Genomic DNA, 13,144 nt, shown 5'->3' with positions numbered 1-13,144 from the left:
CCTCCGTCTACCCCCTGGGTCGCCTCATTTTTCATCTGTGACGACAACTCACAAGTGCGCCTTTTTATTGCCTGATGCGGTCTTGAGGTGCAGGCTCTGTTAAAAACCTCATTAATCCTGCCGAGCACTTGATTTATGCCAGCTATTAATCTGATCGTTTTATAAACTCCCCTGCTGGCCCGTCAAAGCGAATTGCCTCGGCCAGCCATTGCCAACCCGAGGCCCCCTCCACTTGTCTTGGACTGCCGCTCCCTAACCATTGGCCATGCTGGCTGCGACTCAGTGGGAGTCCAGCAGCACATGAAAGACGCCATGTTAGCAAAGGCCAACTTAAACCTTTAGGCCAGTGTGGTGTAGTGGTTAAGAGCGGTAGACTCGTAATCTGGGGAGCCGGGTTCGCGTCTCCACTCCTCCACCTGCAGCTGCTGGGTGACCTTGGGCCAGTCACACTTCTTTGAAGTCTCTCAGCCCCGCTCACCTCACAGAGTGTTTGTTGTGGGGGAGGAAGGGAAAGGAGAATGTTAGCCGCTTTGAGACTCCTTAAAGGGAGTGAAAGGCGGGATATCAAGTCCAAACTCTTCTTCTTCTTCTAAGTAAGGGGGTGGACCACCAGAACTGATGGATGTACAACAAAGATGAATGCTGGAGGATTGAAGACGGATAAAAGAAAATCCTTCACACAGCACACGGTTAAATAATAATAATAATAATAATTATTATTATTATTATTATTATTATTATTATTATTATTATTATTATTATTACCCCGCCCATCAGGCTGGGATTCCCCAGCCACTCTGGGTGGCTTCCAACCAAATATTAAAAACACAATACAGCATTAAACATTAAAAACTTCCCTAAACAGGGCTGCCTCCAGGTGTCTCCTAAAAGTCAGATACAATGGTACCTCGGGTTACAGACGCTTCAGGTTACAGACTCTGCTAACCCAGAAATTGTACCTCGGGTTAAGAACTTTGCTTCAGAATGAGAACAGAAATTGTGCGGCAGCGGCAGCAGGAGGCCCCATTAGCTAAAGTGGTGCTTCAGGTTAAGAACAGTTTCAGGTTAAGAATGGACCTCCAGAACGAATTAAGTTCTTAACCCGAGGCACCACTGTAATTGTTTGTTTCCTTGACATCTGATGGGAGGGCGTTCCAAGGGGCGGGCGCCACCACCAAGAAGGCCATCTGCCTGGTTCTCTGTAACCTCACTTCTCGCAGGGAGGGAACTGCCAGAAGGTCCTCGGAACTGGTCCTCAGTGTCTGGGCTGAACAATAGGTATAATAATAATAATAATAATAATAATAATAATAATAATAATAATTTATTATTTATACCCCACCCTGAACTCACTTCCCCAGGAGGCAGGGATGGTCACCAACTTGGATGGTTTAAAAGAGGATTAGACAAATTCATGGAGGAGGAGAGGTCTAGCAATGACTACTAGTCGCAAAGGCTGTGCTTTGCCTCCACAATTGGAGGTACCAATTGTTGGAAACCTTAGGAGGGGAGCGATGCTCCTGTGCTGGACTCCTGCTTGCATCTGAGAAGAGGATGTTGGGCTAGGTGGGCCATGGCCCTGATCCGTCAGGCTCTCCTCATGTTCTCAGGCCAGGACTGCAGTTTCAGGCTGTATCTCCATCCCCATCATAAATCTGTGCAGGGGAGCTGCTGGGCAGGCTGCAGAGAATCATAGAATCCTAGAGTTGGAAGAGACCACAAGGGCCATCGAGTCCAACCCCCTGCCAAGCAGGAAACACCATCAGAGCACTCCTGACATATGGTTGTCAAGCCTCTGCTTAAAGACCTCCAAAGTAGGAGACTCCACCACACTCCTTGGCAGCAAATTCCACTGTCAAACAGCTCTTACTGTCAGGAAGTTCTTCCTAATGTTTAGGTGGAATCTTCTTTCTTGTAGTTTGGATCCATTGCTCCGTCTCCGCTTCTCTGGAGCAGCAGAAAACAACCTTTCTCCCTCCTCTATGTGACATCCTTTTATATATTTGAACATGGCTATCATATCACCCCTTAACCTCCTCTTCTCCAGGCTAAACATGCCCAGCTCCCTTAGCCGTTCCTCATAAGGCATCGTTTCCAGGCCTTTGACCATTTTGGTTGCCCTCCTCTGGACACGTTCCAGTTTGTCAGTGTCCTTCTTGAATTGTGGTGCCCAGAACTGGACACAGTACTCCAGGTGAGGTCTGACCAGAGCAGAATACAGTGGCACCATTACTTCCCTTGATCTAGATGCTATACTCCTATTGATGCAGCCCAGAATTGCATTGGCTTTTTTAGCTGCCGCGTCACACTGTTGGCTCATGTCAAGTTTGTGGTCAACCAAGACTCCTAGATCCTTTTCACATGTACTGCTCTCAAGCCAGGTGTCACCCATGGAAGAAACAGGGCATAGGAGATCACGGGAGACAAGCATCAGGGAAAGGAGAGCTTCGGGAAATGGGTGGCTGGAGAAAAGAGGCGTTCTGAAGCAGAGGCGGTGTGGAGAGGGCTGTTTCTCTTTGTAATGGGTTAGGAGGGTTGTTCCCAGTGGTTTTCCCAGTAGTGATGTACAGAAGTGAGAGCTGGACCATCAAGAAGGCTGATCGCCGAAGAATGGATGCTTTTGAATTCTGGTGCTGGAGGAGACTCTTGAGAGTCCCGTGGACTGCAAGAAGATCAAACCTCTCCATTCTGAAGGAAAGCAGCCCTGAGTGCTCACTGGAAGGACAGATCCTGAAGCTGAGGCTCCAAGACTTTGGCCACCTCATGAGAAGAGAAGACTCCCTGGAAAAGACCCTGATGTTGGGAAAGATGGAGGGCGCAAGGAGAAGGGGACGACAGAGGACGAGATGGTGGGACAGTGTTCTCGAAGCTGCGAACATGAGTTTGACCAAACTGTGGGAGGCAGTGGAAGACAGGAGTGCCTGGCCTGCTCTGGTCCAGGGGGTCACGAAGAGTCGGACATGACTAAACGACTAAACTACAACCACAACATGGAGGGTTGTGGGACTAGAAGGGCATCTGGCCAGTAAAGCAGGATGTGCCTGAACGTCTCGTACTGGCGCAAACTGGCCAACGAACCCCTCAGGCCTCTGGCGCTTCTGCTGAAGCAGGGGTGGGGAACCTCAAGCCGGGGGCCAGATGTAGTCCTCGCTGGCCCCCAGGATCCTCCACAGGCCACACCCCCTCACTGGTCCTGCTTAGCACCACGTTCTTGCCCTGGCTGTGGGGTGTGTCTGCTGAGGTTTGCCTAGGATGGAGGAGAGAGGGAGTGTGCGTAGAAACTAGCCTCCTGCACAAAGGTAAGGTTTTCATTTGTTGCCCTGCCTGCTTCTGCCTCTGGCCCTGCCCACCGCTGGCGTGTGGCCCCCAGAAAGCTGCGCCAAAGGGAATCAGGCCCTCAGGCTGAGAAATGTCACCCACCCCTGTGCTGTAGATCTGTAGACGTGGATTTAAAAACTTGAAATAAAAGGGAAGGAAGGAAGGTGCCTTCTCTCCATCCTTGCATGAACAAGACAACTTGATCCAGAGTCGTTTTTAAACCGGCACTGCTAAATCTCCCATCCCTCGAAAACCTGCCTTTTTTGGCAGGCAGCAGCGACTGTGTGCCAAATCCGTCCTGTGACTTCCCCACAGGCACATTATCAAGGTCAGGCCAGAAGGTGTTGAGGTGATCAGGCTTCTGAAAATGCTTTCTAGAGCTCTGTTCAACGCTCCCTAAGTGCCTGAAATAATCGCTTTCAATTGCAGACAAATTGCAGTCAGCTGAACTATGGACAACTTAATGGCTGATATCTCTCTCTCTCTCTCTCTCTCTCTCTCTCACACACACACACACACACACACACACACACACACACACACACCTTCTCCTTTTGATAAATAAGCATCTTGGCAGCAGGCACTAAATATTTTTAGACTGTTTTCCTAGATCTTGGTGGTCGCGTGTTGCTCACACTGTACAGCCCCAAGCACAATGTGTGTGCATGAGCTATGGACTGTGTGATGCAGGCTTATTCCCACCCCCAAACACCAAAACTTCCTGGCCATTCTATGAATAATTGACAAACTTCAGCTTCTTTCTTTCTTTCTTTCTTTCTTTCTTTCTTTCTTTCTTTCTTTGCAACTCAAAATCAACAAAACTCCCCAACCCTCACCCTGCCGGCAAGGACTGCTTATGAATCATGAATCCATAGTTCACAGGGCAACTTAGAGGTCTGAGCGATGAACCTTTGCAGCCCTCGCCTCCATTCTGCCTATGGATTAATTGTTTCTGTTGCATCCCTGACATTTCAAACATGTTAAATAACTGCAAGAGGAAAAGTCAGCGGTGTTCATTTAATGGTGGCCCTCTCACCTCTGAACCCAACTGCAAATGGCCAAATTCCAATATAATGTTGATCCCAAGTCTGAAGCCTCGTGCTCTCACAGGCCATCACTCACCCAGAGCATCCTCATGCATGAGCAGTTCTTGCGACTCTGGAGAGAGGCAACGGTGCTTGCAAATCATATTGCCCTGACCTTGCCACGAGAGCTGATATTCCTTTTCTAGCTGCATCCTAGACTTTGTTGCTGTTTAGTCGTTTAGTCATGTCCGACTCTTTGTGACCCCCTGGACCAGAGCACGCCAGGCACTCCTGTCCTCCACTGCCTCCCACAGTTTGGTCAAACTCATGCTGGTAACTTCGAGAACACTGTCCCACCATCTCGTCCTCTGTCGTCCCCTTCTCCTTGTGCCCTCCATCTTTCCCAGCATCAGGGTCTTTTCAGGGAGTCTTCTCTTCTCATGAGGTGGCCAAAGTCTTGGAGCCTCAGCTTCAGGATCTGTCCTTCCAGTGAGCACTCAGGGCTGACTTCCTTCAGAATGGATCGGTTTGATCTTCTTGCAGTCCATGGGACTCTCAAGTGTCTCCTCCAGCACCAGAATTCAAAAGCATCCATTCTTCGGCGATCAGCCTTCTTTATGGTCCAGCTCTCACTTCCCTACATCACTACTGGGGAAACCATAGCTTTAACTATACGGACCTTTGTTGGCAAGGAGGGGAGACACCCCCTTCGCCGCCCACCCTGGGAGCCCGAGGGGGAGGGAACCCGAGGAAGGGAGGTGGTCCATGCCCAGCGCAGACCCCCTCCACCGAGAGCTTTGCCTCACCCATGCCTGTGGGCTGCAATATGACGGGAGGTGCCAGTACCTGGAGGCAGAAGACAGGGCTGAAAAGGAAGCCGGCGGTGGCCAAAGCAGGACAGAAAGTCTCAGTGACGAACACACAAAAACAGAAAACGGAAAAAAAAAGGCCCTAGGTTGCCATACATGCAGGAAATTCCGGACGTCTCTTAAAATTCCTACCGGTCACCACTTTAAGCATCCGATTTCCGTACATGTCTAGACCCCCAGTTTCAGACCCCCCCCCAGTTGTCCAGACCCCCCCCCCATTTCTAGACCCCCAGTTTCATTTTTTGCATGCTAAAACTGCTGGCACAGAATGTCCCTTCTGTTTGCTGCTATTGGAAAATGCTCTCCATGGGGTGTGTGTGTGTGTGTGTGTGTGTGTGTGTGTGTGTGTGTATTCTTTGCAAATATAACCAAAAGAAAAGCAACATCAGCTCACATTAGCAATAAGAATAATCCCTGAAGGTCAGCACCCACCTGTGTTCTAAAATTCTCATCATCTAAGAGTGAGATATTTAAACACCACATGCCAGAGGTTTTCGCCTTATCAGATAACTGCCTAGCAAGATAGTGCATGATCTGAAATAGCAATGGTACCAATTTGACGTGTTGTAACATGCTGTAATAATGGAGAAGGGGCCAGAAAATAATCTGTTCATATTCTATTCTCAAACAGTTGTGATGAACTGATTATATATATAGAGAGAGAGAGAGAAAGAGAGAGAGCCACCTTTTCTACAATGTGAAATGCGCCAAACATCAACCAATCCAAATTCAGTCATGTATTCTTTCAATGTAGACCTCACCAAGGATTGAAATTTATGGGGAACAAATGCCTATATTCTTGCTGGCATCCATCTGTCTCGGGGGACAAAGGAGGGCTGTGCCTTTGTGGGTGAAGTCAAACCACTGGAAGGTTACAACGCCTGCTGTGGCTGTAGAGACTGAGACACCGCTTGATTGTAAAAAAAAAAAAAAAAAAAAAACCCCAACAAACCTCAAAGCAGTTTACAAAATGCTACAACAAAAATTAAAACAGCATTCCAAGCAGGTAGAATACTGAAACAGGCTGACATTCACATCAGCTTTCTAAGCATCTGGGTAGGCTAGTCTAAACGAGAATGTTTTTAGCAGGCGCCGAAAAGAATGCAATGAAGGTTCCTGCTTGATATCAATAGGCGGGGAGTTCCGAAGGTTAGGTGCTGCCACACTAAACAAGTTCTTACAACTTCAGAATGGGAATTGCTTGGCACCTGTATCTGTGCCAGTTCTGTGGATCGAAGCAGTCGAGTGAGCACTTGTGGGGTAAAGGGATCTCGAGTTGGGATGCCGGTGGCGCTGTGGTCTAAACCACTGAGCCTCTTGGGCTTGCCGATCGGAAGGTCAGCAGTTCGAATCCCTGTGACGGAGTGAGCTCCCGTTGCTCTGTCCCAGCTCCTGCCAACCTAGCAGTTCAAAAGCACGCCAGCGCAAGTAGATAAATAGGTACCATTGCGGCGGGAAGGTAAACGGTGTTTCCGTGTGCTCTGGCGTCCGTCACGGTGTTCCGTTGCACCAGAAGCGGTTTAGTCCTTCTGGCCACATGACCCGGAAGGTTGTCTGGACAAACGCTGGCTCCCTCGGCCTGAAAGCGAGATGAGCGCCGCAATCCTATAGTCTCCTTTGACTGGACTTAACCATCCAGGGGTCCTTTTACCAAAGGTGATCTCGTAGGTGAACCCAAGTTGTTAAGGGCTTTATATACTAACAGTAACACCTTGAATTTAGCCTGATCGCAAATTGGCCACCAGTGCAGTTCTCCGATAAGGGACAAGGCGGTCTCTTAAGTAACCGGTGTCCTCCAGTTGGTGGGAGTTTTGTCCAAAACCGGGCTCTGGGTTGGTGAGAGCTGTTCTGCACACTCCCTCTTTTTACATTTTGTATTTGTTGTGCTAGTATAAGCAATTCCTTTGGTGTGGGGTGTTTTGCTCCCGAAACCTCTCTGTGGTCCTTGCTGCTCCCGGTAGCTCATATTCTTTCGCACCCAGACTTGTTTTGTGGCAGTAGGCTCTGTGTTCCCACGTGCTGAGCAGATGATTACAGCACTCTTGAAACATATTTGTCCCCCTCTTTCCCAACAGTTCTTACGCTAATCTTCAGGGTTCATCGCACAGTCCAGATCGGCACAAAGGAGAGCGAGCGTTTGTATGATTTGGGGGCGGGATGGGGAGGAGAGAGAGAAAATCTAATCCCCTGTAGACTTTTAATTCTGGAGCCGCATAGGAAAGCGACAGAAATTATTGCATTTGTATGTGTCAACAGCCAAGGGACTGTTTTACGCGCTGCAGGTTTGGAGACAATCAGCAAAAGCAGTCATGGCTTTGAAGTGTTAATCTTAGCTGCTGCTATTCATTACCCTCCTAAGAATGCAGGAGTGAACAAGGAAGCCGGTACTGCAGAGTTTAAATCTGCTCTGTGCGCTCCTGGATTTGTTGTTGTTTAGTCGTTTAGTCGTGTCCGACTCTTCGTGACCCCCTGGACCAGAGCACACCAGGCGCTCCTGTCTTCCACTGCCTCCCGCAGTTTGGTCAAACTCATGCTGGTAGCTTCGAGAACACTGTCCAACCATCTCGTCCTCTGTCGTCCCCTTCTCCTTGTGCCCTCCATCTTTCCCAACATCAGGGTCTTTTCTGGGAGTCTTCTCTTCTCATGAGGTGGCCAAAGTATTGGAGCCTCAGCTTCAGGATCTGTCCTTCCAGTGAGCACTCAGGGCTAATTTCCTTCAGAATGGAGAGGTTTGATCTTTTTGCAGTCCATGGGACTCTCAAGAGTCTCCTCCAGCACCAGAATTCAAAAGCATCCATTCTTCGGCGATCAGCCTTCTTGATGGTCCAGCTCTCACTTCCATACATCGCTACTGGGAAAACCATGGCTTTAACTATATGGACCTTTGTTGGCAAGGTGATGTCTCTGCTTTTTAAGATGCTGTCTAGGTTTGCCATCGCTTTTCTCCTGGATTAGGAATGCAAAATTGATCTCCCCTCTGTTGTGGGTAACCTGTGCAACGAGAAGGCGGCCCCTGGGACCCCTCTCTCTGGCCTTTGGGGTCATGCCCATGACCTTCTTTGAGTGCTTGTCCTTGAACTAAAGGGTGTGTGTGCATCTGTTGGTGCAAATGTCTGACTTTCGTTGTGCCTCAGATGCAGCCTGCTTGGCACAGGTAAGAGTTGCGTCCGTTGCTGGGCCCCTTGTCGCCTCTGGCAACATTCAGCAACCCAAATGACAACAAAATGTAGCCTTGCAGATCTCTTTCACAATGTAGGCACCACCACTAAAAAGATCCTGCCTCTTGATCCAGCCTGTCTCATCTCACACAGTGATGTGGGTGGACAGCAGGATCTGTACCATAAAACACTATTCTGGATGATGTGACTTTTTCCTGAATTCATTGTCAACTTGTCTGCCATAGTATTAATAATAATAATAATAATAATAATAATAATAATAATAATAATTTATTACTTGTACCCCGCCCATCTGGCTGGGTTTCCCCAGCCACTCTGGGCAGCTTCCACAAAGACCAAAAATACACTAAGATGCCACAAATTAAAAACGTCCCTGAAGATGTCTTCTGAATGTCAGGTAGTCGTTTATCTCTTTGACATCTGGTGGGAGGGCGTTCCACAGGGCGGGCACCACCACCGTGAAGGCCCTCTGCCAGGTTCCCTGTAGCTTTGCTTCTCGCAATGAGGGAACCGTCAGAAGGCCCTTGGCGCTGGACCTCAGCGTCCGGGCAGAATGATGGGGGTGGAGACGCTCCTTCAGGTATAGGTATAGGGCGCCTCTCCTTTCTCCAGTACCTCTGGCAGAGATAACCAATTCCAAGGATGTTTCTCCCGCTAAGGCAAGATAATCTACCTGTTTGCCAGGCCACTGATTTGCAGGGGAGGAGAGGCAGCTGTTACACAGCTGAGTAACTGCCCCTTCTACCTTGATGAAAAAGCAGCAGTTTCCTGGCACCGAAATGACTAATTTATACCAATCACCTCCCGATTATTTATGCCAGCCTCAGGTTTACAAGGGCGTGAATGAATGGGAACCTGTCAGCGCCATTAGTGTTAATAACAGCAAGGCATGTCTCCCCTTCTCCCTTTTCTGAGGCAGACTTCTGCTGGCGAAATCAATTATTGTTCCTATAAAATGCGTGTCGTGGCTGGCATGTCTGACTGCCGCACTGACAACGTGCGCCGCTGGGTTTTTAATTGACATTTTGTTGTTTTGCAATTCGTAGAGCAGCGGTTGCCCACCGGAATAAAACGAGGCGTGCACCCTGCCCCACTTCAGACTCCGCCAGAGCTGCGATGTTTTGATCAGCAGGCGGCCCTTGATGGCTTTGGTTTTTGTTCTGCGGCGGAAAGTCGCGCTCTGTTCTTCGGGCCCTGCCGTCTCGGCAAACAAAGGCAATTGCCGCCCCTCTCCAAGTGCTCCTGTAAGGCTTGACCTAGAGCAGTCTTCGCCACCCCGATCCTGGGCTGGCTGGGGCTGAGGTGAGCTGCAGCCCAAGACATCTGCAAGGGACACAGGGTTGGGGAAGGTGGATAAAAGGAAAACAGAAAGCACTTCTTCATGCAGCGCCTGTTTAGGCTGTGGAACTCCCTGCCGCAGGACACAGTGGTGGCTCTAAAAGAGGATTAGACAAATTCGCAGAGGAGGAGAGGGCTACCGGTGGCTGCTAGCCAGGACGTCTCGGCTCTGCCTCCACAATCAGAGGCAGTAACCCTTCTGAGCACCCGTTGCTGGAAACCACAGGGAGAGAGTTGGGTTCGAATCCTGATTGAGGGTTTTTTCCTTTGGGGCATCCGGTCAGCCACTGTGAGAACAGGATGCTGGACTAGCTGGGACACTGGCCTGATCCTGCAGCAGCCTCTTCTTAGGTTCTTTTGTCTTCTCCGGAGGGCCACTTTCAGCCTGTTACGGAAATTACGGTGGGGGGGGGCACATCTTTAAAGTTGTTAAATGTTACAAATACTATGCATAAATGTATCCTTTTGACTTGACAGCTTAGGGAAGGTAAAGGTAAAGGGGCCCCTGACCATTAGGTCCAGTCGTGGCCGACTCTGGGGTTGCGGCGCTCATCTCTCTTTACTGGCCAAGGGAGCCGGCGTACAGCTTCCGGGTCATGTGGCCAGCAGGACTAAGCCGCTTATGGCGAAGCAGAGCAGCGCATGGAAACGCTGTTTACCTTCCTGCCAGAGCGGTACCTATTTATCTACTTGCACTTTGACGTGCTTTCGAACTGCTAAGTTGGCAGGAGCAGGGGCCGAGCAGCAGGAGCTCACCCCGTCGCGGGGATTCGAATTGCCAACCTTGTGATCGGCAAGTCCCAGGGAAGTTACCTAGCTTTAAAAACCATATAAAATCAACTCCTTTGCCAGTTTTCTTCATTCCACCGGCAATTTGCTTCATTGGCCAAGGACTTGGAAACCACTCAGTCCCCCCCATAATCCCTCAAGCGGGAGGTCAGGTACTCACAGGAAGGTGCTCATAGGTGTCAATCGCTGGGCAAAGGCACTCCTCCGGACAGACTCGCGCAGGTGGCAGACTATGCAAACCAAAGTTCTATTGTCCCTTTGTAGCAGGTGCTTAGAATGTACTTCCCAATACATATCCTGTATCCACCTCTTGCCCCAACACATTCCTCCTATGTTAATCATGTATATCCCTCCCCTTTTCTGATGTAGCAATCATGTAGTGATGATGTGTAATGAACTGTATGCTGGGATATGATAGGAAAGTTTGAAAAGTCCTTGTCACCCCATCCTCGGAGTTCAAAATTCCTCTTTGAACCTGTTGCGCAATAAACTTTGGTCTACAGCTATTTGCTCCGGTTGGTGGCTGGACTCCTTCCTTTATTCTGCAGGGACCCACGGACTCTGCCCGATGAGCTGGCTGGCTAAGCAGCCTCGCACCTCGATTTTTCCATAACAAGCCTCAGTTATATCCCTGCGTGCAAACAAGAGCTGCTGAACTCAAGCACCATCGTGCGCTTTTTGCATTCTGATCTCCTGTCTCTCTTGTTTCCACCCCCCCAGGAGTTTTTTGAGAATCCTGCCTTTCGCCCCGATGGCATGAAGCTCTACCCAACCCTCGTGATCCGTGGCACCGGCTTGTACGAGCTCTGGAAGACGGGGAGGTACAAGAGCTACCCTCCGAGCACCCTCGTGGATTTGGTGGCGAGGATACTGGCTCTCGTGCCCCCGTGGACGCGAGTGTATCGTGTGCAGAGGTAAAGTTGCTTGCAGTCAGATGGTGCTTTCAGGGGGGGGGCGCTCAAGGGTACGCAGTACTGGCACCTCCCACCCCCAGTGTTAAAAGTGTGGCCCTTACTGTAACAGCTTCATGGTGAGTACTGGCCTCGATTTTTCCTTTTTTTAAATCACTGGTGCCACTTACTGTGAAACAGAAACTTTCTGAAGGCTTGGATGTCAGAATCACTAGAGTCGCTCCTGCATCTCTCCCCCTGCCCCCAAATCGTAGTGCCCTTATACAAATCTATGGCAGGGCCATGTTTTGAATACTCTGCACAGTTCCAGTCACCAAACTTCAAAAAGGGTATTTTAGAGTTGGAAAAGGTGACTCGGAAACTACAGCTAATCCAGAACGCGGCAGCTAGACTGGTGACTGGGAGCGGCTGCCGAGACCATATAACACTGGTCCTGAAAGACCTACATTGGCTCCCAGTACGTTTCTGAGCACAATTCAAAGTGTTGGTGCTGACCTTGAAAGCCCTAAACAGCCTCAAAGGCCCAGTAGACCTGAAGGAGCGTCTCCACCTCCATCGGTCAGCCCAGACACTGAGGTCCAGCTCCGAGGGCCTTCTGGCAGTTCCCTCCCTGCGAGAAGTGAGGTTACAGAGAACCAGGCAGAGGGCCTTCTCGGTAGTGGCACCCACCCTCTGGAACGCCCTCCCATCAGTTGCTGAATCCCAGTTGCTGGAAACCACAGACTTGGGTCCTGCCTTTGGGGCATCTGGTTGGCCAGTGTGAGAGTAGGATGCCGGACGAGATGAGTCGGTTTTGGCTTGGCCCAGCAGGATATCCTTCTCTGTGTGCCCCCCCCCCGCCCCCGCCAAGCCCTCACTTCCTTCCATGCTCTTGACAATCCTCATTTGCCTGCTTGGCTCAGCCCAGCCTGCTGTGCTGTCATCCACTTCTAATTCTCATTAGGAACGTGGAGCTATTTCATGTGATTCAGGGTGCGCTCACAGGCCAGGCTAATCACATGGTAATTGCAGATGCTGTTTGATGATTCAGTAATGTGCTGCTCCTAGACTCTGTTGCCACTTGGTGAATCACCGTAGATCGTGACCTCTTGCTTCTTGGGCAAGTGCTTCCCCACTGGAGAGCCAAACTAGGGAGAGGTGATAAAAAGTGGCAGTGTTGCCGTAATTCACCTTTTCGATTATATAGACCCAAGAAAAGGTATGACAGTTAAGATGTGGGGGGGTGAGCTCACAATTACACACACACAGCGTCATTAAAAGGAGGGGCTCTGGGGAGGCAGAGGGGGTAGCTTCGTGCTTACCACTTTGGGGGAGGGACGTGGTCTAAACCACTGAGACTCTTGGGCTTTCTGATCGGAACGTCGGTGGTTCAAATCCCCGCAAAGGAGTGAGCTCCCATTGCTCTGTCTCAGCTTCTGCCAACCTAGCAGTTCAAAAGCACACCAGTGCAAGTAGATAAATAGGCACCGCGGCAGCAGGAAGGTAAACGGCGTTTCCGTGCACTCTGGTTTCTGCCATGGTGTCCCGTTGCTCCAGAAGTGGTTTAGTACTACTGGCCACATGACCCAGAAAGCTGTCTGTGGACAAACACCAGCTCCCTTGGCCTTAAGCGAGATGAGCACTGCAACCCCATAGTTGCCTTGGACTGGACTTAACTGTCCAGGGGTCCTTTAGTAAAGGTAAAGGGACCCCTGACCATTAGGTCCAGTCATGGC

The 13,144-nt window shown here is 50.0% G+C and overlaps 1 protein-coding gene across 1 annotated transcript in view; it reads left to right on the top strand.

Moving 5' to 3' along the window:
- The window catches only part of ELP3 (elongator acetyltransferase complex subunit 3), a 112,904-nt gene that overhangs the window by 54,079 nt on the left and 45,681 nt on the right, over positions 1-13,144 (top strand). Inside the window, exon 10 of the mRNA XM_081188644.1 lies at positions 11,239-11,432. Coding sequence (XP_081044770.1) covers positions 11,239-11,432 — 194 coding nt within the window. The remainder of the gene's footprint in view (positions 1-11,238; positions 11,433-13,144) is intronic.

This window comes from Podarcis bocagei (assembly GCF_964188305.1).
Source record: "Podarcis bocagei genome assembly, chromosome: 3".
Classification (NCBI taxonomy): Eukaryota; Metazoa; Chordata; class Lepidosauria; order Squamata; family Lacertidae; genus Podarcis; species Podarcis bocagei.
Note: the sequence above shows the minus strand (reverse complement) of the source record. Positions and strands in the feature narration are given on the sequence as shown.